At 44.7% G+C, this 21669-nt stretch overlaps 6 protein-coding genes across 16 annotated transcripts in view; all 6 read left to right on the forward strand.

The window, feature by feature from the left end:
• LOC121188170 (protocadherin gamma-A4-like) overlaps positions 1-21669 on the forward strand; it is a 205088-nt gene that overhangs the window by 171222 nt on the left and 12197 nt on the right. For 2 of the 11 annotated variants that reach the window (XM_041047772.1, XM_041047773.1), the window contains exon 1: positions 18783-21476. The exons of the other annotated variants lie outside the window; for them this stretch is intronic. In XM_041047772.1, the coding sequence (XP_040903706.1) occupies positions 19014-21476 (2463 nt within the window). In that variant the 5' untranslated portion in view covers positions 18783-19013. Of the gene's footprint in view, positions 1-18782; positions 21477-21669 lie in introns of those variants that run through there. 11 annotated transcript variants of the gene reach the window in all.
• On the forward strand, positions 959-3463 carry LOC121188894 (protocadherin gamma-C5-like). Its single transcript, XM_041048840.1, has one exon. It carries the CDS (start codon positions 998-1000, stop codon positions 3461-3463), a length of 2466 nt encoding a protein of 821 aa, XP_040904774.1. The 5' UTR covers positions 959-997.
• LOC121188183 (protocadherin gamma-C5-like) lies at positions 4352-6841 on the forward strand. Its single transcript, XM_041047795.1, has one exon. The coding sequence runs from the start codon at positions 4370-4372 to the stop codon at positions 6839-6841; it is 2472 nt and encodes an 823-aa protein (XP_040903729.1). The 5' UTR covers positions 4352-4369.
• Positions 7967-10465, forward strand: LOC121188895 (protocadherin gamma-C5-like). Its single transcript, XM_041048841.1, has one exon. It carries the CDS (start codon positions 7973-7975, stop codon positions 10463-10465), a length of 2493 nt encoding a protein of 830 aa, XP_040904775.1. The 5' UTR covers positions 7967-7972.
• LOC121188896 (protocadherin gamma-C5-like) lies at positions 11575-14076 on the forward strand. Its single transcript, XM_041048842.1, has one exon. The coding sequence runs from the start codon at positions 11602-11604 to the stop codon at positions 14074-14076; it is 2475 nt and encodes an 824-aa protein (XP_040904776.1). The 5' UTR covers positions 11575-11601.
• Positions 15033-17537, forward strand: LOC121188897 (protocadherin gamma-C5-like). The gene has a single exon (XM_041048844.1). The coding sequence runs from the start codon at positions 15033-15035 to the stop codon at positions 17535-17537; it is 2505 nt and encodes an 834-aa protein (XP_040904778.1).

Here is a 21669-nt window from a genome sequence, read left to right on the forward strand (position 1 = left end):
CGCGCAAAATCCCTTTGATTTTCTCGTATTTCATATCCTGTCTGTCCTCGAAAGGTTTTATTTTCATAAGCGACATAAGACGAACCAATACGACTCTCCCTGACATATTTTGTCTCATAATCTTGTTTTATTTCTACACACATGCAACTGAACATTGTAACTAAACACTGAAAAATAACAACGAAAGAACGATGAGCCATCTTTTTTTTCTCGTAGATGAATTTCGGTCCATATGCATCATTTTGACATACGTTTGCCTCCCAGATGTTATATGCTTGTTCAGTTTTTTCAGACAGAAAGCGCCTAGGGTGGGACTTGGTGATTGTATGGTTGAAACGGCGACGTAACGTAAGCAGGTCCGTCGCTTTTCAGGAATTGTCAGTGATTCATAGTATAAACTATCAAAGTTAAATCTCAGTATGTACTGGAGATTATATTTCTTTCTTTCTTTCTTTCTTTCTCTATTACAATGTGAGTGTGGAGTTCATATTTACACATCTTGCAAAACGGATGTGAATGTAGTCATGTAAATTGCAGTATGAATACATTTCCAATAATTTTTTAAAACAATAATAGTCAAAATAAAGTAGAACGAAAATCATCTTATTTTTGATTAGTCATTGTAAGAAGCGCCCCATTATGCCATTGCACTCATTCTTGAATTGCACTGCTGGGTCTGTAACACATCTCTGTTTAGAGCTTATTGGATGTAGGTTAGATGCTGTGCACCAATAGCACGAGCAGTTGTACAAAGAGATCTACTCCCTCCCCCATTCACTTCAACACTGTAGCCAGTGCATTGCTCTAACCCGAGAGGAGAGGAGGATGCGTTTTCATACGCAGATCTTATAATGTAATTTTAATCTAAATCTCACGATGCATGAACATGGATATATTTGGAGTGCAGCGAGTTCATCGTTGATGGATTTTCACGTTGACCTTTTTATTCTAAATATTATGTCGATGGGAAATAACGTCTTATGGTAACGGACCGGGGATGACAAAGAGAATGGGATACCGAGACTGGAGGTGGCAGGCGCTTTGGTGGCATCATTTCTTTCTCTTGTGGAGTACAATAGACGGACAGACTCGTTACAGCATCCCGGAGGAGCTGGAACGAGGCTCTGTGGTAGGAAATCTGGCCAAAGATCTTGGTTTGGGACTTTCAGAGATTTTTGACCGTAAACTGCGAGTCGCCTCTGAGGCTGGTGAGCAGTATTTCAGTGTGGATGCGGGGAAGGGCGAGCTGGTGGTGAATGACAGAATAGACAGAGAGGCTTTATGCGGACAAAGCGCCAGCTGTGTTCTACCTCTGCAGGTTGTAGTGGAGAACCCGTTACAGTTACACCGCATAGAAGTGGAAATAAGAGACGTAAATGACAATGCTCCGAGTTTTCTCAAAAGCGATCATGTTATAGAAATTGCTGAATCCACCGTTGTAGGTGTGCGTTTTCCCTTAGAGAGTGCAGAGGATCCCGATGTTGGCAGTAACGGATTAAAGACTTATACACTAAGCAAAGATGATTCCTTTATTTTGAAAGTAAAGGAAATTGAAAATGGAAGGAAAATACCCGAATTAGTGTTAAATAAATCATTAGATCGTGAGAAAAAGGCGATTCACAATTTGTTTCTTACAGCTATGGACGGAGGAAACCCGGCCAAGTCTGGAACATCGAAGATAACTATAACTGTGCTTGATATTAACGATAATGTGCCACTATTCGAAAATAATTTTTATAAAATTGCTGTTCAAGAAAACAGCGCAAACGGCTCCTTTGTAATTGCAACAAAAGCAACTGACATAGATGAGGGTGCAAATGGAGAAATTGAGTACTCGCTTGGTATACACACACCACCATCGGTGCTGGCATTGTTTCATATCGATGCCTTGACTGGAGATATTTATTTGAAACAACAGTTAGACCACGAAACCCAAACCTCATATCGAATAGATGTAAGTGCAAAAGACAAAGGCTTCCCTAAAATGGAGGGCCATTGCAGTGTGCAGGTGGATGTTATAGACGTTAATGATAATGCCCCAGAAATTGTGCTGACTTCAAAACCCAATCCTGTGCCCGAAGACTCTCGCAGTGGTACAGTTGTGGCTTTGCTAAGTGTCCGTGATCTTGATTCCGGTGATAACGGTAAAGTGACGTTACATCTTCCCAAAGGTTCTCCTTTTACTCTGAAACCATCATTTTCTAATAATTATGCACTGGTTACCAGTGGTGCTTTAGACAGAGAGCGTTTCTCTCAGTATAACATTGAGATAACAGCCACTGATTCAGGCTCTCCTCCTCTGTCCAGTAAGAAAACTATACCTGTCAGCATCACTGATGTCAATGACAACCCTCCTCTATTCACTCATCCCTCCTATAATGTGTATTTAAAAGAGAATGGGGTACCAGGATCTATACTGTACTCAGTATCAGCATCTGACCTGGATTTTGCTGAAAATGCTAAAATCTCTTACTCTATACTGGACTCTAAAGTGCAGGACGTTTCTGTGTCGTCGTATGTTTACATCAACTCAGATAACGGCAGCATCTACAGCATGCACTCGTTTGACTATGAGAAACTGAAGGTGTTTCAGATTCAGGTTCAGGCCAAGGATCAGGGCTCGCCGTCTCTCAGCAGCAACGCCACTGTCCATGTTTTTATCCTGGACCAGAACGACAACGCCCCCGCTGTTATTTACCCGTCCTCCGCTGCCCTGGGCTCCCTCTCTCATCAGAGGATGCCCCGCTCGGCTAAAGCGGGTCACCTGGTTACTAAGGTGACGGCCGTGGACGCTGACTCGGGCCATAACGCCTGGATCTCCTACAAACTGGCGGAGGCCACAGACGCCTCTCTGTTCACTGTCAATCTGTACACAGGGGAGGTGAGGACTAAACGCGCTGTGTCCGAGCAGGACGACTCCTCTCAGAGGCTGCTTATAGAGATCAAGGACGACGGGGAACCGGTCCAGTCCGCCACCGTCACGGTGTCCATCCTCATGGAGGACGGTCTCCATGAGCCCATCTTAGACCTGCGACAGAAAGCGACCGAGCCCAACAAGAAAAACGGGAGAATCACCCTTTATTTGATTCTGTCTCTGGCCTCGGTGTCCGTGCTGTCTCTGCTGACTTTTCTCATCTTAGCGGTTAAATGCATCAGGAGCAGCAGAAGCAGCGGTAGTTGCTGCATGAGACGGAGCGACTGTGATGATTACAAGAACCCCAACAGAAACCTGCAGATTCAGCTCAACACTGACGGACCTATAAAGTACGTGGAGGTCCTGGGAGGAGACATGTTGTCTCAGAGTCAGTCCTTCAGATCCTGTATGTCTCCAATGTCAGAGTACAGTGATTTCACTTTGATTAAGCCCAGCAGCACCACAGACTTTAAGGAGGTGATCAGTGTCCTGGATGCGTCTTTACCTGACAGCACCTGGACCTTTGAGAGCCAGCAGGTGAGCAGCTGACGGGTTATTTTGACTTTCCATCACATGTTGGTTCATTTTCCATATTTAAATGACATATCAGTTTTTTTGTTTGTTGTCTGATAATCCTGTTTTATAGCAAAAACTTCAAGCCGATCTTTTCACCTTCCTTTTATGCTGATAAAAATATACAGTGAGCTCTGTGGTACTGTATTTTTCAAGTGCAGACTCAGTTAATGCTGTTATTAAGTGCGCAGTCAATAATTTGATTCATCAACTCCGAATTTCATTGCTTCAGCAACTCGCAATTGTCAAAAAGCTTTGGCAGTGAAAAGAAGGTCCGTGTACCTTGGTTTTATCATGGTGGCAAACGTTTTATTTATTTTCATTTTTAATATGAGCAAAATTAATGATTTTTTACTTTTAAAAACGACTTTTAACCTGTCAAACATGAGGTTTGTACCAGGTCTGTTAATTTGGTGCATGTTCGTTGCTGTGAACGTAAATTTTCTCTGATTATATGAATGTCAAAATGTTTCAGCAGCATAGTTTTTAAACCAGAGGTATCACATGGCTCTTATCACACGCAGCGGTGCTTCTGTGCCCATTCTCATGAGCGCAGCTGTGTCTTTAAATGCTATGCTCATGCCCCTTCCTATTGGATGTTAGTGGTGGATGCTGTGAGCCAATCGCATACAGAACTGTACAAAGAGATCTACCCCCTCCCCCTTTGCAGTCTCAGCACCACAAACGTTAACAATGCAAAGAGCTGGAGGACGGTGGATGATGCGTTCATATCTCAGAGATGGAACCGAAATCGTTCATTTAAGTTTCAGCCATGAACAAAAATACTTTATATATGTTTATGGGAGTAGCTAAGTCTCTGTTGGAATTGGATATTATTTTCGATTTTCTCGATGGGAAATAACATATTCTAACTGACCGGGGATGACAAAGAGAATGGGATACCGAGACTGGAGATGGCAGGCGCTTTGGTGGCATCATTTCTTTTTCTTGTGGAGTACAATAGACGGACAAACTCGTTACAGCATCCCGGAGGAACTAAAACAAGGCTCTGTGGTAGGAAATCTGGCCAAAGATCTTGGTTTGGGACTTTCAGATATTTTTGACCGTAAACTGCGAGTCGCCTCTGAGGCTGGTGAGCAGTATTTCAGTGTGGATGCGGGGAAGGGCGAGCTGTTGGTGAATGACAGAATAGACAGAGAGGCTTTATGCGGACAAAGCGCCAGCTGTGTGTTACCTCTGCAGATCGTTCTTGAAAACCCTCTAAATTTACATCGGATTGAGGTAGAAATAAAAGATATAAATGATAATTCTCCGAGATTTCACACAAAAGAAATGTCTCTGAAAATCGCAGAATCTGCAGCAGTGGGGGCTCGTTTTCTTTTGGAGAGCGCAGAGGATTCAGATGTTGGGAGCAATTCGGTGAAATCTTACACTTTGACTAAAAACGACTGTTTTACGTTGAAAATGAAAGAAGTTGAGGATGGTAAAACAGTCCCCGAGTTAGTGTTAGAGAAGCCTCTTGACAGAGAAAAGAAAGCACTTCATCGGCTTTTACTGACTGCATTAGACGGGGGGAACCCAGTCATGTCTGGTACCTCTCAGATCACAATCACAGTCCTTGATGTAAATGATAATTTTCCAGTTTTCGATAAAAACATATATAAAGTTTCCTTACACGAGAGTACTCCAAAGGATACTTTCGTTGTTAAAATGACAGCAACTGATGCTGACGAGGGACCAAATGGAGAAGTTGAATTTTCTTTTGGCTCGCGGACACCGGATTCCGTGTCATCGGTATTTGAGATAAATTCATTAACGGGGGAAATACGTTTGAAAGGAGACTTAGATTATGAAAGAGCCACGTCTTACAAAATCGAAATAACTGCCAAAGATAAGGGGGTTCCTGAGATGGAGAGTCACTGTCGTTTACAGATAGATGTAGTAGATGTTAATGATAACACTCCAGAAATTATTCTCACCTCTGAGCCGCAGCCAGTGCGTGAAGACGCACCAAGTGGCACAGTGGTGGCTTTGCTAAACGCACGTGACGCTGATTCCGGTAATAATAGCAAAGTGACACTGCAACTACCCAGAGGTTCTCCTTTCACCCTAAAACCTTCATTTTCTAATAATTACGCACTGGTTACCAGTGGTCCTTTAGACAGAGAGCGTTTCTCTCAGTATAACATTGAGATAACAGCCACTGATTCAGGCTCTCCTCCTCTGTCCAGTAAGAAAACTATACCTGTCAGTATCACTGATGTCAATGACAACCCTCCTCTATTCACTCTTCCCTCCTATAATGTGTATTTAAAAGAGAATGGGGTACCAGGATCTATACTGTATTCAGTATCAGCATCTGACCTGGATTTTGCTGAAAATGCTAAAATCTCTTACTCTATACTGGACTCTAAAGTGCAGGACGTTTCTGTGTCGTCGTATGTTTACATCAACTCAGATAACGGCAGCATCTACAGCATGCACTCGTTTGACTATGAGAAACTGAAGGTGTTTCAGATTCAGGTTCAGGCCAAGGATCAGGGCTCTCCGTCTCTCAGCAGCAACGCCACTGTCCATGTTTTTATCCTGGACCAGAACGACAACGCCCCCGCTGTCATTTACCCGTCCTCCGCTGCCCTGGGCTCCCTCTCTCATCAGAGGATGCCCCGCTCGGCTAAAGCGGGTCACCTGGTTACTAAGGTGACGGCCGTGGACGCTGACTCGGGCCATAACGCCTGGATCTCCTACAAACTGGCGGAGGCCACAGACGCCTCTCTGTTCACTGTCAATCTGTACACAGGGGAGGTGAGGACTAAACGCGCTGTGTCCGAGCAGGACGACTCCTCTCAGAGGCTGCTTATAGAGATCAAGGACGACGGGGAGCCGGTCCAGTCCGCCACCGTCACGGTGTCCATCCTCATGGAGGACGGTCTCCATGAGCCCATCTTAGACCTGCGACAGAAAGCGACCGAGCCCAGCAAGAAAAATGGGAGAATCACCCTTTATTTGATTCTGTCTCTGGCCTCGGTGTCCGTGCTGTCTCTGCTGACTTTTCTCATCTTAGCGGTTAAATGCATCAGGAGCAGCAGAAGCAGCGGTAGTTGCTGCATGAGACGGAGCGACTGTGATGATTACAAGAACCCCAACAGAAACCTGCAGATTCAGCTCAACACTGACGGACCTATAAAGTACGTGGAGGTCCTGGGAGGAGACATGTTGTCTCAGAGTCAGTCCTTCAGGTCCTGTATGTCTCCAATGTCAGAGTACAGTGATTTCACTTTGATTAAGCCCAGCAGCACCACAGACTTTAAGGAGGTGATCAGTGTCCTGGATGCGTCTTTACCTGACAGCACCTGGACCTTTGAGAGCCAGCAGGTGAGCAGAAAACAATAGTAGAGCTACTGTTTAATTTTTATGTCGTTGCATAGTTTTTCTGAACTGCCCTCTGATAGCATGACGTTTTCGTTTGATTTAAACAACCTGCTACATGTAATAAGCCACAAACATTTGTTCTTTCTTCCTTTATTTTCTAAGCTTTGTTCGCAGAACGTGCACTTTGACACATTTCCCCCTCTTACCTATCCCACATGTAGTTTAAACTTATAACATAACACATTGTCATGTTATATTGTCCTTTCTTTCAGACATTATTGTCCATTTACAAATGCACACCAGACACTGAGATGTTCCACACGTCCTCATTTCAATCCAGTCATCTTCGTCAGCACATTCTGACCATTATGCTGGGCTCTTGCTGTTCATGCAGGTTCTATCTGTAAAGTGGATTTTCACTTTTCACCCTGCCTAATATTTGTTTCTTATACAAAATTCTACATCGTGTCTAAGTTCAGATTTTGTTTTTAGCTCTGTTGGCGTGTTTCTGTTTGGAATGCTGTCTTTACGACTATATGAACCATACTATGTTTCAGCACCACACAGCTGGACAGTGAATCCATGAATAGGCTTCCTTATGACCGGGATAAACTGATTTCTTTCACTGCACAATACTGTTACTTTTTTTCTGATATAAATTACAAAAATAATTTGCTTAATCAAAAGTTTGAATAATCAGAACACAGATAGTATTTCTGTTATATTTGTCGTATTTTATTTGGAATGCAGTAACGTAATAGGCGACGTGTCACAGCTGCCATCCTGTCATTTCCCTGCACACTCTTAATGCATCGAGGCAGATTCGTTCAAGGGCCGCTGTGCCTTTAACAGCACTGCTCACCGCCTTCTTATTGGAGGGTAGAGATGGATATTTTGCACCAATCAAACGCAGACCTATACAAAGAGATCTACTCCCTCCCCCATGCAGCCTCAGCACCGTAAACACTTACATTGCAATGAGCTGGATGAGAGGGAGTGATGCTCTCTTCGGAATTAAACCGAAAAATCTTTATTCTCTTTTTGATATGACGCAATTTTGGATCATTGTTTTGGATTAGTTCTTTGTAGCAATGGATGGTAGCTGTATTGTTTTTGAGTACCTCACCGGGAAATAATTCTAACGGACCGGGGATGACAAAGAGAATGGGATACCGAGACTGGAGATGGCAGGCGCTTTGGTGGCATCATTTCTTTCTCTTGTGGAGTACAATAGACGGACAGACTCGTTACAGCATCCCAGAGGAACTAAAACAAGGCTCTGTGGTAGGAAATCTGGCCAAAGATCTTGGTTTGGGACTATCAGACGTTTTTGACCGTAAACTGAGAGTTGACTCTGAGGCTGGTAAGCAGTATTTCAGTGTGGATGCGGGGAAGGGCGAGCTGGTGGTGAATGACAGAATAGACAGAGAGGCTTTATGCGGACAAAGCGCCAGCTGTGTGTTGCCTCTGCAGGTTGTAACAGAGAATCCGCTACAATTGCACCGGATAGAAGTGGAAATAAGGGATATAAATGACAATTCTCCGATTTTTTCAACAGAAGAGCGATCTTTAAAGATCGCGGAATCTACTGCCGCAGGAATACGCTTCCCTTTAGAAACAGCGCAGGATCTGGACGTTGGTAGTAATTCTGTAAAATCTTATACACTGAGCAAAGACGAATGTTTTAGTTTAAGAATTAAAGAGTTGGCAGGAAATCGAAAGGTTCCAGAACTAGTGCTTGAAAAGTCACTTGACAGAGAGAAACAAAGTGTACACCATTTACTACTGACAGCTTTAGACGGAGGCAATCCTGTCAAAACTGGAACCACACAAATTATAGTAACTGTACTCGACAACAACGACAATGTCCCTGTTTTCAAAAGGCCGCTGTATAATGTAACTGTGCATGAAAATGGTGCCGCTGGTTCTGTACTTGCAAAAGTCGAAGCAACAGACGCAGACGAGGGTGTTAATGGTGAGATTGAATATGCATTTGCGGAGCACACGCCGCAGTCGTTGTTGTCCATTTTTCATTTAGATTCGGATACAGGTGAGATCTCCATAATAGGGCCGTTAGACTATGAAAGTAAAGCAATACATGAGATAGATATTACTGCGAAAGATAAAGGAGTTCCTGAGATGGAGGGCCACTGTCGTGTGCAAGTAGTAGTAATAGACATTAATGACAATGCCCCAGAAATAGTTCTCACTTCAAAACCAAATCCGGTACCCGAGGACTCACCGAGAGGTACAGTAGTAGCTTTACTCAGAGCACGAGACCTTGACTCCGGCGATAACGCAAAAGTGACGGTAAAACTCCCAAAGGGGTCTCCCTTCTCTTTGAAACCATCATTTTCTAATAACTACGCACTGGTTACCAGTGGTCCTTTAGACAGAGAGAGCTGCTCACACTATAACATTGAGATAACAGCCACTGATTCAGGCTCTCCTCCTCTGTCCAGTAAGAAAACTATACCTGTCAGCATCACCGATGTCAATGACAACCCTCCCCTATTCACTCAGCCCTCCTATAATGTGTATTTAAAAGAGAATGGGGTACCAGGATCTATACTGTACTCAGTATCAGCATCTGACCTGGATTTTGCTGAAAATGCTAAAATCTCTTACTCTATACTGGACTCTAAAGTGCAGGACGTTTCTGTGTCGTCGTACGTTTACATCAACTCAGACAACGGCAGCATCTACAGCATGCACTCGTTTGACTATGAGAAACTGAAGGTGTTTCAAATTCAGGTTCAGGCCAAGGATCAGGGCTCTCCGTCTCTCAGCAGCAACGCCACTGTCCATGTTTTTATCCTGGACCAGAACGACAACGCCCCCGCTGTCATTTACCCGTCCTCCGCTGCCCTGGGCTCCCTCTCTCATCAGAGGATGCCCCGCTCGGCTAAAGCGGGTCACCTGGTTACTAAGGTGACGGCCGTGGACGCCGACTCGGGCCATAACGCCTGGATCTCCTACAAACTGGCGGAGGCCACAGACGCCTCTCTGTTCACTGTCAATCTGTACACAGGGGAGGTGAGGACTAAACGCGCTGTGTCCGAGCAGGACGACTCCTCTCAGAGGCTGCTTATAGAGATCAAGGACGACGGGGAGCCGGTCCAGTCCGCCACCGTCACGGTGTCCATCCTCATGGAGGACGGTCTCCATGAGCCCATCTTAGACCTGCGACAGAAAGCGACCGAGCCCAGCAAGAAAAACGGGAGAATCACCCTTTATTTGATTCTGTCTCTGGCCTCGGTGTCCGTGCTGTCTCTGCTGACTTTTCTCATCTTAGCGGTTAAATGCATCAGGAGCAGCAGAAGCAGCGGTAGTTGCTGCATGAGACGGAGCGACTGTGATGATTACAAGAACCCCAACAGAAACCTGCAGATTCAGCTCAACACTGACGGACCTATAAAGTACGTGGAGGTCCTGGGAGGAGACATGTTGTCTCAGAGTCAGTCCTTCAGGTCCTGTATGTCTCCAATGTCAGAGTACAGTGATTTTACTTTGATTAAGCCCAGCAGCACCACAGACTTTAAGGAGGTGATCAGTGTCCTGGATGCGTCTTTACCTGACAGCACCTGGACCTTTGAGAGTCAGCAGGTGAGCAGAAAACAACAGACCTGCCAACACATATTTTAGTCTTTACTGGCATATATATATTTCGTTTTTAAGCTCTACGGTGTGGTGATTAATGTGTAGCAGAGAAATATGAAGGTATGGTGTTCTGACTTGTTTGAATTTTTTATTTTCTCTTGGCAGTTTCAGGTTATTTATTTACATTTTATTTTATTTTATTTTATTTTTGCATAAATAACATTTACAATAATTTTATTTAATACGTGTTTCTACGCATGTAATCCTCTCGATTTCGTTTTACATTGTTCAGTAGTGGTATTTAAACTAATGATGCCATTAAGCATATACACACCTCTGTAGTCTTATAATCAGAGACTGTAGCTTCACGTTTACAAAGCTGATTTTTTTTCTATCAGTGTTATTTCCGCGAAATGTGTCTAAGAGACAATTTTTTTCTAATGGAGGAATTCAAAATAACATTTTTAAATGACCACAAACTATCTGAGAAAATTTGCACACATATATTTCCTTTTTTTTTAAAGTCTAAGTCTCTCCCCTGTAATACATACGTCTTAAACATTAGCCAACTGACTATTGGGAAAATATACTTTACCAGCCTTTTCATAATTTAATAATTAATTATCCCCGTTAATTTAATTATATGCAAAGGCAGGATTCTATATGGCAGCAGCAGTCACTGAAAATTAGACGTCAACGTGATTGTCAGTTTTGGATTATAAATCCTTGTTTTTGCGTTTATTTCTTTGTTTGTTTGTTTGTTTGTTTGTTTGTTATGTCCTAATTCACCTAAAATGATCACACAGTTCTCTTTCTCATTCAACCATTGTGCCATGGTTGTTTATCACTATTGCAGTGGAGGGGGTGCAGTATCTTTGTGGGCAGAGTTAGCTCTCTGTGATTGGATAGTACGGATGGATGCAGTGAACCAATAGAATGCAGAACTGTACAAAGAGATCTACTCCATCCCCCATTCACTCTCATCACGGTAACCCTCACAGTGCTCAGAGCTGGAGAGGAGATGTGCTCATCCGAAGACGTCCTGAATTTAGACCTTTATTATTACCATTTATTTTGGGATTTATTTATAATGAAATGTCCGTTCTCGCGGTGGAATTTATGTTGAGATGGTTGTGTGAACAACACCTCGATGGGAAATAGCATATTTTAACGGACCAGGGATGACAAAGAGAATGGGATACCGAGACTGGAGATGGCAGGCGCTTTGGTGGCATCATTTCTTTCTCTTGTGGAGTACAATAGACGGACAGACTCGCTACAGCATCCCAGAGGAACTAAAACAAGGCTCTGTGGTAGGAAATCTGGCCAAAGATCTTGGTTTGGGACTATCAGATTTTTTTGACCGTAAACTGCGAGTCGCCTCTGAGGCTGGTGAGCAGTATTTCAGTGTGGATGCGGGGAAGGGCGAGCTGGTGGTGAATGACAGAATAGACAGAGAGGCTTTATGCGGACAAAGCGCCAGCTGTGTGTTGCCTCTGCAAGTAGTAATAGAGAACCCATTACATCTTTATCGAATAGAGGTAGAAATAAGAGACGTCAATGACAATTCCCCGAGTTTTCTCAGCAAAGAAAGAAATTTAAAAATTGCAGAGTTGACAGCGGTGGGTGCGCGCTACCCTTTGGAAACCGCACAAGATCTCGACGTAGGCAGTAATTCAGTAAAGTCGTACAGTCTTAGCAAAGATGAATGTTTTAATCTTAAAATTAAAGAGCTGGCTAATGGAAGAAAAGTGCCAGAGCTTGTGTTAGAGAAACCGCTGGACAGAGAAAAACAAAATGTCCATCATTTACTGTTGACAGCGTTAGACGGCGGCAATCCTGTCAAAACAGGAACATCAAAGATTATAGTAACCGTCTTAGACAACAACGACAATGTCCCTGTTTTTAAAAAGGCGTTATACAAAATAAGTGCACCTGAAAATAGTCAAAGTGGCTTCATGCTCGCAAAGGTAGAAGCAACAGACGCAGACGAGGGTATAAACGGTGAGATTGAATATTCATTTGCTGAACACACATCGGAGACATTGTTGTCAATTTTTCAGATAAACTCGGCAACAGGAGAAATTTTCCTAATAGGACAGTTAGATTATGAAAATGCTGCAACATATGAAATAGACATTACCGCAAAAGATAAAGGCATTCCTGAAATGGAGGGTCATTGTCGTGTACAAGTGGAGGTCATAGATATGAATGATAATGCTCCAGAAATAGTTCTAACTTCACAACCGAGCCACGTACCCGAGAACGCACCCAGTGGAACAGTTGTGGCTCTGCTTACTGCACGGGACCTTGACTCCGGTGATAATGGAAAAGTGACATTGCAACTTCCAAAAGATTCTCCTCTAACTCTCAAACCTTCGTTTTCCAATAACTATGCACTGGTTACCAGTGGTCCTTTAGACAGAGAGAGCTGCTCACACTATAACATTGAGATAACAGCCACTGATTCAGGCTCTCCTCCTCTGTCCAGTAAGAAAACTATACCTGTCAGCATCACTGATGTCAATGACAACCCTCCTCTATTCACTCAGCCCTCCTATAATTTATATTTAAAAGAGAATGGGGTACCAGGATCTATACTGTACTCAGTATCAGCATCTGACCTGGATTTTGCTGAAAATGCTAAAATCTCTTACTCTATACTGGACTCCAAAGTGCAGGACGTTTCTGTGTCGTCGTACGTTTACATCAACTCAGATAACGGCAGCATCTACAGCATGCACTCGTTTGACTATGAGAAACTGAAGGTGTTTCAGATTCAGGTTCAGGCCAAGGATCAGGGCTCTCCGTCTCTCAGCAGCAACGCCACTGTCCATGTTTTTATCCTGGACCAGAACGACAACGCCCCCGCTGTTATTTACCCGTCCTCCGCTGCCCTGGGCTCCCTCTCTCATCAGAGGATGCCCCGCTCGGCTAAAGCGGGTCACCTGGTTACTAAGGTGACGGCCGTGGACGCCGACTCGGGCCATAACGCCTGGATCTCCTACAAACTGGCGGAGGCCACAGACGCCTCTCTGTTCACTGTCAATCTGTACACAGGGGAGGTGAGGACTAAACGCGCTGTGTCCGAGCAGGACGACTCCTCTCAGAGGCTGCTTATAGAGATCAAGGACGACGGGGAGCCGGTCCAGTCCGCCACCGTCACGGTGTCCATCCTCATGGAGGACGGTCTCCATGAGCCCATCTTAGACCTGCGACAGAAAGCGACCGAGCCCAGCAAGAAAAACGGGAGAATCACCCTTTATTTGATTCTGTCTCTGGCCTCGGTGTCCGTGCTGTCTCTGCTGACTTTTCTCATCTTAGCGGTTAAATGCATCAGGAGCAGCAGAAGCAGCGGTAGTTGCTGCATGAGACGGAGCGACTGTGATGATTACAAGAACCCCAACAGAAACCTGCAGATTCAGCTCAACACTGACGGACCTATAAAGTACGTGGAGGTCCTGGGAGGAGACATGTTGTCTCAGAGTCAGTCCTTCAGGTCCTGCATGTCTCCAATGTCAGAGTACAGTGATTTCACTTTGATTAAGCCCAGCAGCACCACAGACTTTAAGGAGGTGATCAGTGTCCTGGATGCGTCTTTACCTGACAGCACCTGGACCTTTGAGAGCCAGCAGGTGAGCAAAAAGTCATTTTAAAAAATGACATGTACAGATTTTTAAGACCATAGCAGTTTCCGGAAAGGAGACAAATCTCTTTCTTTGTAAGACGAGATTCAACAGGCAATTCATCAGATCCTCAAACATTCTGAACGTTTTTTTTTTGTATTTGAATTTTTTAAATACTACATATACCCAAATTGAATTTTTTAATTTGTCTAGTTAAATTCAACTTGTGTGGTACAGTGGCTGTTATCATTATCGACATGAAGTGTGTGTTGAATGTTGAAAAGCTTTTCGTGCTGAGCCTTTCAGCACCACAAGGGTGGACAGCGACTCTGACCCATGAGGCATAAGGAGGTCAGGCTAACGGATCACTGCTGAGTGCATGTAGTCAGTGGGTAACTCTGAAAATGAATGACCATTTATCTATATAACTATTTTTCATTTATTTCATTGCTGGATTCTTTGGTTTACATAAACGCTGGTGATGGTATTTTCTCACTAGAAAAATAAAGAAATAAATAGCAAGAAAACAAATTTGCTCTCTGTGGAATCGAGTTTTAACAATATGTTTCATGATATAAAGACACTAACTTCATACATTTATTTATTTTACATTTATTTAGGCATGGGCGTGCTTCGTGTCTCTTTGTGGTGCTTCAATTGCTCTTTTGTGACAGTGCAAAGTGGTGAGTGTGTCTTTAACGGTGCTGCTCAGCTCTCCTCTCATTGGATGTGAGAGGTGGATGCTGTGCACCAATAGCATTCAGAACTGTACAAAGAGATCTACTCCCTCCCCCATGCAGCTTCAGCACCAAAACCACGACGCTCAGAATGGGGGGAGAGTAGGTAAATGCTTCATATACTCGAAGTATACAGTTATACCTAAATTTTATCTTTTACCATGAACAGGCATCTCTTTGACGGAATATGTCACGGTCTGGGAATATGGATTTTGACTTTATACCCTTTGTTCCTGTGGATGGGAAATGATGTGTTTTACTGAATCAGGGATGACAAAGAGAATGGGATACCGAGACTGGAGATGGCAGGCGCTTTGGTGGTATCATTTCTTTCTCTTGTGGAGTACAATAGACGGACAGACTCGTTACAGCATCCCAGAGGAACTAAAACAAGGCTCTGTGGTAGGAAATCTGGCCAAAGATCTTGGTTTGGGACTTTCTGAGATTTTTGACCGTAAACTGCGAGTCGCCTCTGAGGCTGGTGAGCAGTATTTCAGTGTGGACGCGGGGAAGGGCGAGCTGGTGGTGAATGACAGAATAGACAGAGAGGCTTTATGCGGACAAAGCGCCAGTTGTGTTCTACCTCTGCAAGTGGTTATTGAGGACCCGCTACAGTTGCACCGTATCGAGGTTGAAATACGAGATATTAATGACAATTCTCCAAGTTTCCTATCAAATGAATTATCTTTAAAAATAGCCGAATCAGCAGCAGTTGGCACGCGCTTTCCCTTGGAGAGCGCAACGGACCCCGACGTTGGCAGCAATTCTCTCAAATCATATACTCTTAGCAAAAATGATTGTTGTTCCCTTAAAATCAAAGAGATAGAGGGAGGCAAGACCGTCCCGGAGCTTGTTTTAGAAAAGCCTCTTGATCGAGAGAAGAAGGCTGTTCACAAAATATTACTAACAGCATTAGACGGAGGGAATCCAGTGAGATCTGGAACCTCACAAATAACCATAGCCGTTCTTGATATAAATGATAATTTCCCAGTGTTTGAAAAAAACGTTTATAAAGTAACCCTGGGTGAAAAAAGTATAAAGGGTGCTACTGTTATAAAACCTAAAGCCACAGATGCAGATGAAGGTTTAAATGGTGAAATTGAATTCTCATTTGGCTCTCGGACACCAGAATCTGTTTTGTCAATCTTCGACATTAATCCGTTGACAGGTGAAATTAGCCTGAAAGGGGAGCTAGACTATGAAACAGCCAAATCTTATGACATTGATGTTACTGCAAAAGACAAAGGCAGCCCTGAAATGGAGGGCCACTGTCGCGTGCAGGTTGATATTACTGATTTCAATGATAACGCTCCTGAAATTGTCCTCACGTCTCAGCCAAAGCCAGTACGCGAAGATGCACCAAGTGGCACAGTGGTTGCTTTGATCAGTGCGCGAGACCTCGATTCTGCCGACAACGGCAAAGTGACGTTACAACTCAGTAAGGGCACACCCTTTGATCTGAAACCATCTTTTTCTAATAACTATGCACTGGTTACCAGTGGTGCTTTAGACAGAGAGAGCTGCTCACACTATAACATTGAGATAACAGCCACTGATTCAGGCTCTCCTCCTCTGTCCAGTAAGAAAACTATACCTGTCAGCATCACTGATGTCAATGACAACCCTCCTCTATTCACTCAGCCCTCGTATAATGTGTATTTAAAAGAGAATGGGGTACCAGGATCTATATTGTACTCAGTATCAGCATCTGACCTGGATTTTGCTGAAAATGCTAAAATCTCTTACTCTATACTGGACTCTAAAGTGCAGGACGTTTCTGTGTCGTCGTATGTTTACATCAACTCAGATAACGGCAGCATCTACAGCATGCACTCGTTTGACTATGAGAAACTGAAGGTGTTTCAGATTCAGGTTCAGGCCAAGGATCAGGGCTCTCCGTCTCTCAGCAGCAACGCCACTGTCCATGTTTTTATCCTGGACCAGAACGACAACGCCCCCGCTGTTATTTACCCGTCCTCCGCTGCCCTGGGCTCCCTCTCTCATCAGAGGATGCCCCGCTCGGCTAAAGCGGGTCACCTGGTTACTAAGGTGACGGCCGTGGACGCCGACTCGGGCCATAACGCCTGGATCTCCTACAAACTGGCGGAGGCCACAGACGCCTCTCTGTTCACTGTCAATCTGTACACAGGGGAGGTGAGGACTAAACGCGCTGTGTCCGAGCAGGACGACTCCTCTCAGAGGCTGCTTATAGAGATCAAGGACGACGGGGAGCCGGTCCAGTCCGCCACCGTCACGGTGTCCATCCTCATGGAGGACGGTCTCCATGAGCCCATCTTAGACCTGCGACAGAAAGCGATCGAGCCCAGCAAGAAAAACGGGAGAATCACCCTTTATTTGATTCTGTCTCTGGCCTCGGTGTCCGTGCTGTCTCTGCTGACTTTTCTCATCTTAGCGGTTAAATGCATCAGGAGCAGCAGAAGCAGCGGTAGTTGCTGCATGAGACGGAGCGACTGTGATGATTACAAGAACCCCAACAGAAACCTGCAGATTCAGCTCAACACTGACGGACCTATAAAGTACGTGGAGGTCCTGGGAGGAGACATGTTGTCTCAGAGTCAGTCCTTAAGGTCCTGCATGTCTCCAATGTCAGAGTACAGTGATTTCACTTTGATTAAGCCCAGCAGCACCACAGACTTTAAGGAGGTGATCAGTGTCCTGGATGCGTCTTTACCTGACAGCACCTGGACCTTTGAGAGTCAGCAGGTGAGCAGAAAATATAAGGGCACTGTATGAAATTTAGTCCGCCTGTCAACGCTGAACAGAATTCTCCTAATTTCTATTTTCGTTCGGTTTTGTTTGGTTTATTTTGTTTTTAGATTCATTTGCAATTTTCAGATCCTTTCTTCTTGCTGTTCTTTGCTTGAATAAGGGTAAATCGAAAAAGTGTTTACTGCTTCTCTATAACGAAAACCAAATGACACAAATTCTCTACCACATTTTTATGGCTAGCCTATTGTTTACTGCCCATATACATGAGCAAGTTTTAATTTTTACACAGTTGTTTGATAATTATCTCCTATGCCTGTTTCTGATGTATTTTACTCTCTTAACACATTGATCAATTTCAATGAAATTTCGGTATAATGTTATAATAGTGTTATTAAAGTTATTGCTTTGGCTACAGCTATAGCTATAGTAGGATAATGTGACATATTATTTCCATGGAAGATTATACACCTCACCTAAAACATTTCATGTGGCATTACCTAGTGTTAGAATAAACATTTTCATCTTCAGATTAAATGCCCAGGTTAGAAGATAATCGGGTTTCATCATCATGTTTCTGCCCAAGCTTCATTTTATTTTATTTTTATGTCCGCAGCTATTATAGTTTGTTATTGTTCATTCTTGTTGATCAAACATGTGCTCCTTAATTAGAGCTACATGGCCCACTTGTCCACATTGTCTGCTGCATGGCATTTTTACAGCTGGCATATCTATACTTAAAAATATGTTGTAGAACGACCTAACTATAAAATAAGTTACATTTTAAATCTCACTTGATGTAGGGTTTAGCTTGGGGAACCACATCGGAAACTATGCCCCCCTGCGGTTACAAATAGCATCGCTATAAATAACAGCTGCTTGATAACACAACTTTGTTTTGACATAGGGAACTCTCACTGAGAGCACGTGACCGATTTTTTTTTCTCCAAACAAGAAGATGACATCTACCCATCATTTGTTTTTTCTTGAATTATGTAAAATTAATTTGCACAGTCATAACACGGTTTTCCTTCTCATATTCTATTTGCATTGTTCTCTAAAACTTTTGCGGTGAAAGTGAAGTAGATACGTGCCTGTCAGTGGAAGTGGAGTCTGAAAAGTTTTGTGTGTGTGTGTGAGAGAGAGAGAGAGAGAGAGAGAGAGAGAGAGAGAGAGAGAGAGAGCTGTGTGACAGCGCTGGTCCAGCCCAGTCTTCCAATGGGAGGGAAGGCCTCCGTGGCCTCTCCCCGCCCATGAGTGGAGTGAGGCAGGGAGACAGAGCAGAGAGTTTCAGTGGAGACGGAAAATACTTTGATTTTCGTTGTCGTTTTCTCCTTAAAGTTGGCCGTCATGATTACATCAAAACTTCCCATCGCTCTCTTTTTAAAACGGAAGTGTTTTCCATCGAGCCTGGTAGCCTCGTTTTAATACCGCTATGGATACGTTACGGTGAAAGAAGAAGTTAGAAACTTTCCCATTCCCCGGTCCTCGGAGCGCAGCACAATGGACTCCAGACAGAGGAAGCGCTCTGGAAGAGGGAGGCTGTGGAGGATTTGCTTTTATCTAGCTTGCCTCTCCTGTGCCTCAGCTCAGCTCAGCTATTCCGTGTCGGAGGAACTAAGGCCGGGCTCTGTCGTTGGGAATATTGCTAATGATTTGGGTCTTACTGCTCAGCGGATTGAACAGAGGAAGTTGCGGGTGGTCTCGGAATCCCCAACGCAGTACTTTGAGGTAAAGCAGGCGACCGGCGATTTGGTTATTAAACAAAATATAGACAGGGAGCAAATGTGTGAAGTGACTTCAGTGTGTTCACTGCACCTTCAAATACTTCTGGAGGATCCACTGGAAATTCATCGCGTCGTGGTGGACATTCTGGACGTGAATGATAACGCACCGCAGTTTTCAACCAGCAACATTTCTTTGGAGATATCAGAGGCGGCCGCGCCGGGCACAAGGTTCCGTTTGGAGAGCGCACACGACCCAGACGTGGGTGCCAACTCGTTACGCACTTACCATCTCGCAGCAAATGACTTCTTCACTTTGAATGTGGAAAGTAAAAGTGATGGTAGCAAGTTTCCAGAGCTAGTGGTGGATAAACCTTTGGACAGGGAGACGCAGGCCAAGTTTCGCCTGCTGCTCACTGCTGTGGATGGGGGTCAGCCGGAGAAATCTGGCTCAACACTTCTGCTCATTAAAATTCTAGACGTAAATGACAATGCGCCTGTCTTTGATGAACCGATAAAGAATGTTAGGCTATTAGAAAATGTCGCACATGGCACTTTAGTAACGAAATTGAACGCGACGGACGCCGATGCGGGTAACAACGGAGAAATATCTTTCCTGTTTAGTAAATATACTCCGGAACGGGTTCTCAGACTTTTCAGTGTGGATTCTAAAAGCGGGGAGATCCGTGTGAAGGGTGATGTGGATTATGAGAAGGCCACTGCATACCACATCACGGTGCAGGCCAGAGATGGCGGCTCTCCAGCTATGGAGGGCTCCTGTAATGTCATAGTGGACATCATTGATGTGAATGACAACGCACCAGAGGTGACACTGACATCACTGACCAGTCCTATCAGAGAGGACTCAGCACCAGGGACAGTGATAGCTCTGATTAAAGCACGGGACCCGGACTCTGGTGCTAATGGGGAGGTTACATTAACAGTCCAGCCAGGTTTGCCATTCAAACTCAATTCAGCTTTTGACAGCCATTACAGCCTCATCACTGCTGGCAGCCTGGACCGTGAGGCTGTCCCAGAGTACACAGTGGTCATCAGGGCCACTGATGCCGGTTCCCCTCGCCTTTCATCGCAAACCACCTTCGTAGTGAAGCTTTCTGATGTAAATGACAATGCTCCCACCTTCTCTCAACCTTCATACTCTGTGGACATCCCAGAGAACAATCCTCCCAGCAGCCCCATCGCTGCTGTTTCAGCCACTGACCCAGACCTTGGCGATAATGCTCGCATCTCCTACTCCATCCTTCCCAGCATGGTCCAGGGCTCACCCATTTCTTCTTATGTCTACATTAACCCAGAGAGTGGCCACATCTACAGCATGCGCTCTCTGGATCATGAACAGCTTAACGCTTTCCGTATTGAAGTGCAGACCAGGGATGCAGGGGTCCCCCCACGGACAGCCAACGTTACTGTGCATGTGTTTGTGGTGGATGTGAATGACAATGCACCAGTGATTGTACACCCCTCCTACCCAAAAGACAAAGGATTACAGCTCACTGTGCCCCCATCTGCCGGCCCAGGACACCTCATAAATAAACTTGTAGGGGTGGATGCAGACAGTGGGCACAATGCTTGGCTGTTTTACTCCATTGCCCCTGGACCAAATGCTGGCATGTTTCGTATTGGGGCACACACAGGGGAGCTCCGCACAGCCCGCAAGTGGGCCGAGGAGGAAGGGGGCTCAGCTTATGACATTGTGATCATCATTCAGGACAATGGTGACCCGCCAAAGTCCTGTTCTGTGAACATTACAGTAACTGTGGATGAGAAGAGCATGGCCAATGATGCTCCAGCAAGCCCCCGACACACACCCTTCTACAGCCGCAGTGGGATGTCGGACATCACCCTGTACCTCATCATCTCTCTAGCCTGTGTATCAGCTGTTTCCTTTATCACCTTTGTTGTTCTTATGGTACGCTGCCTAAGGCACCGTGGCCCTGGGCTGGGAGGCTCTGACTGCTGCTGCTACGGTCGTCACAGGTCCAGCCGCTACCATCAGAGGCCCAGCAAGGACCTGCACCTGCAGCTCAACACTGATGGACCCATACGTTATATGGAGGTTGTGGGAGGCCCCCAAGAGCCACACACGCGCACTTACAGACCCTGCTACTCCACCATATCCAGCCGAAGTGACTTTGTATTTATGAAGACACCCATGCTGAGTCACAACAACACACTCAACATGACACTCAGCAGGAAGCACCTTATGAACTCAGCCAGTGAGGTGAGGGCGTAAGTGGGAGAGCTTGGATTGGTGGAATATGTCGTGGTGGGATAAGACCAATACAGGTGTTTCAGTATGGATGTATGGGTTTTGGAGATGCATATGTATCTAAAAAAACATGTTTCAGATGCAGTTTTGATGGCACGTTTTGATTTACTATTTGACTTTCACTGACTAAACTGGCAGAGAACTG

Source organism: Toxotes jaculatrix, chromosome 10 (genome assembly GCF_017976425.1).
Source record: "Toxotes jaculatrix isolate fToxJac2 chromosome 10, fToxJac2.pri, whole genome shotgun sequence".
NCBI lineage: Eukaryota > Metazoa > Chordata > Actinopteri > Toxotidae > Toxotes > Toxotes jaculatrix.

What these genes read in the sequence shown, in the direction of transcription:
- LOC121188894 (XM_041048840.1), top strand. Translation starts at nt 998, where the DNA reads ATGACAAAGAGAATGGGATACCGAGACTGGAGGTGGCAGGCGCTTTGG.
- LOC121188183 (XM_041047795.1), top strand. Translation starts at nt 4,370, where the DNA reads ATGACAAAGAGAATGGGATACCGAGACTGGAGATGGCAGGCGCTTTGG.
- LOC121188895 (XM_041048841.1), top strand. Translation starts at nt 7,973, where the DNA reads ATGACAAAGAGAATGGGATACCGAGACTGGAGATGGCAGGCGCTTTGG.
- LOC121188896 (XM_041048842.1), top strand. Translation starts at nt 11,602, where the DNA reads ATGACAAAGAGAATGGGATACCGAGACTGGAGATGGCAGGCGCTTTGG.
- LOC121188897 (XM_041048844.1), top strand. Translation starts at nt 15,033, where the DNA reads ATGTGTTTTACTGAATCAGGGATGACAAAGAGAATGGGATACCGAGAC.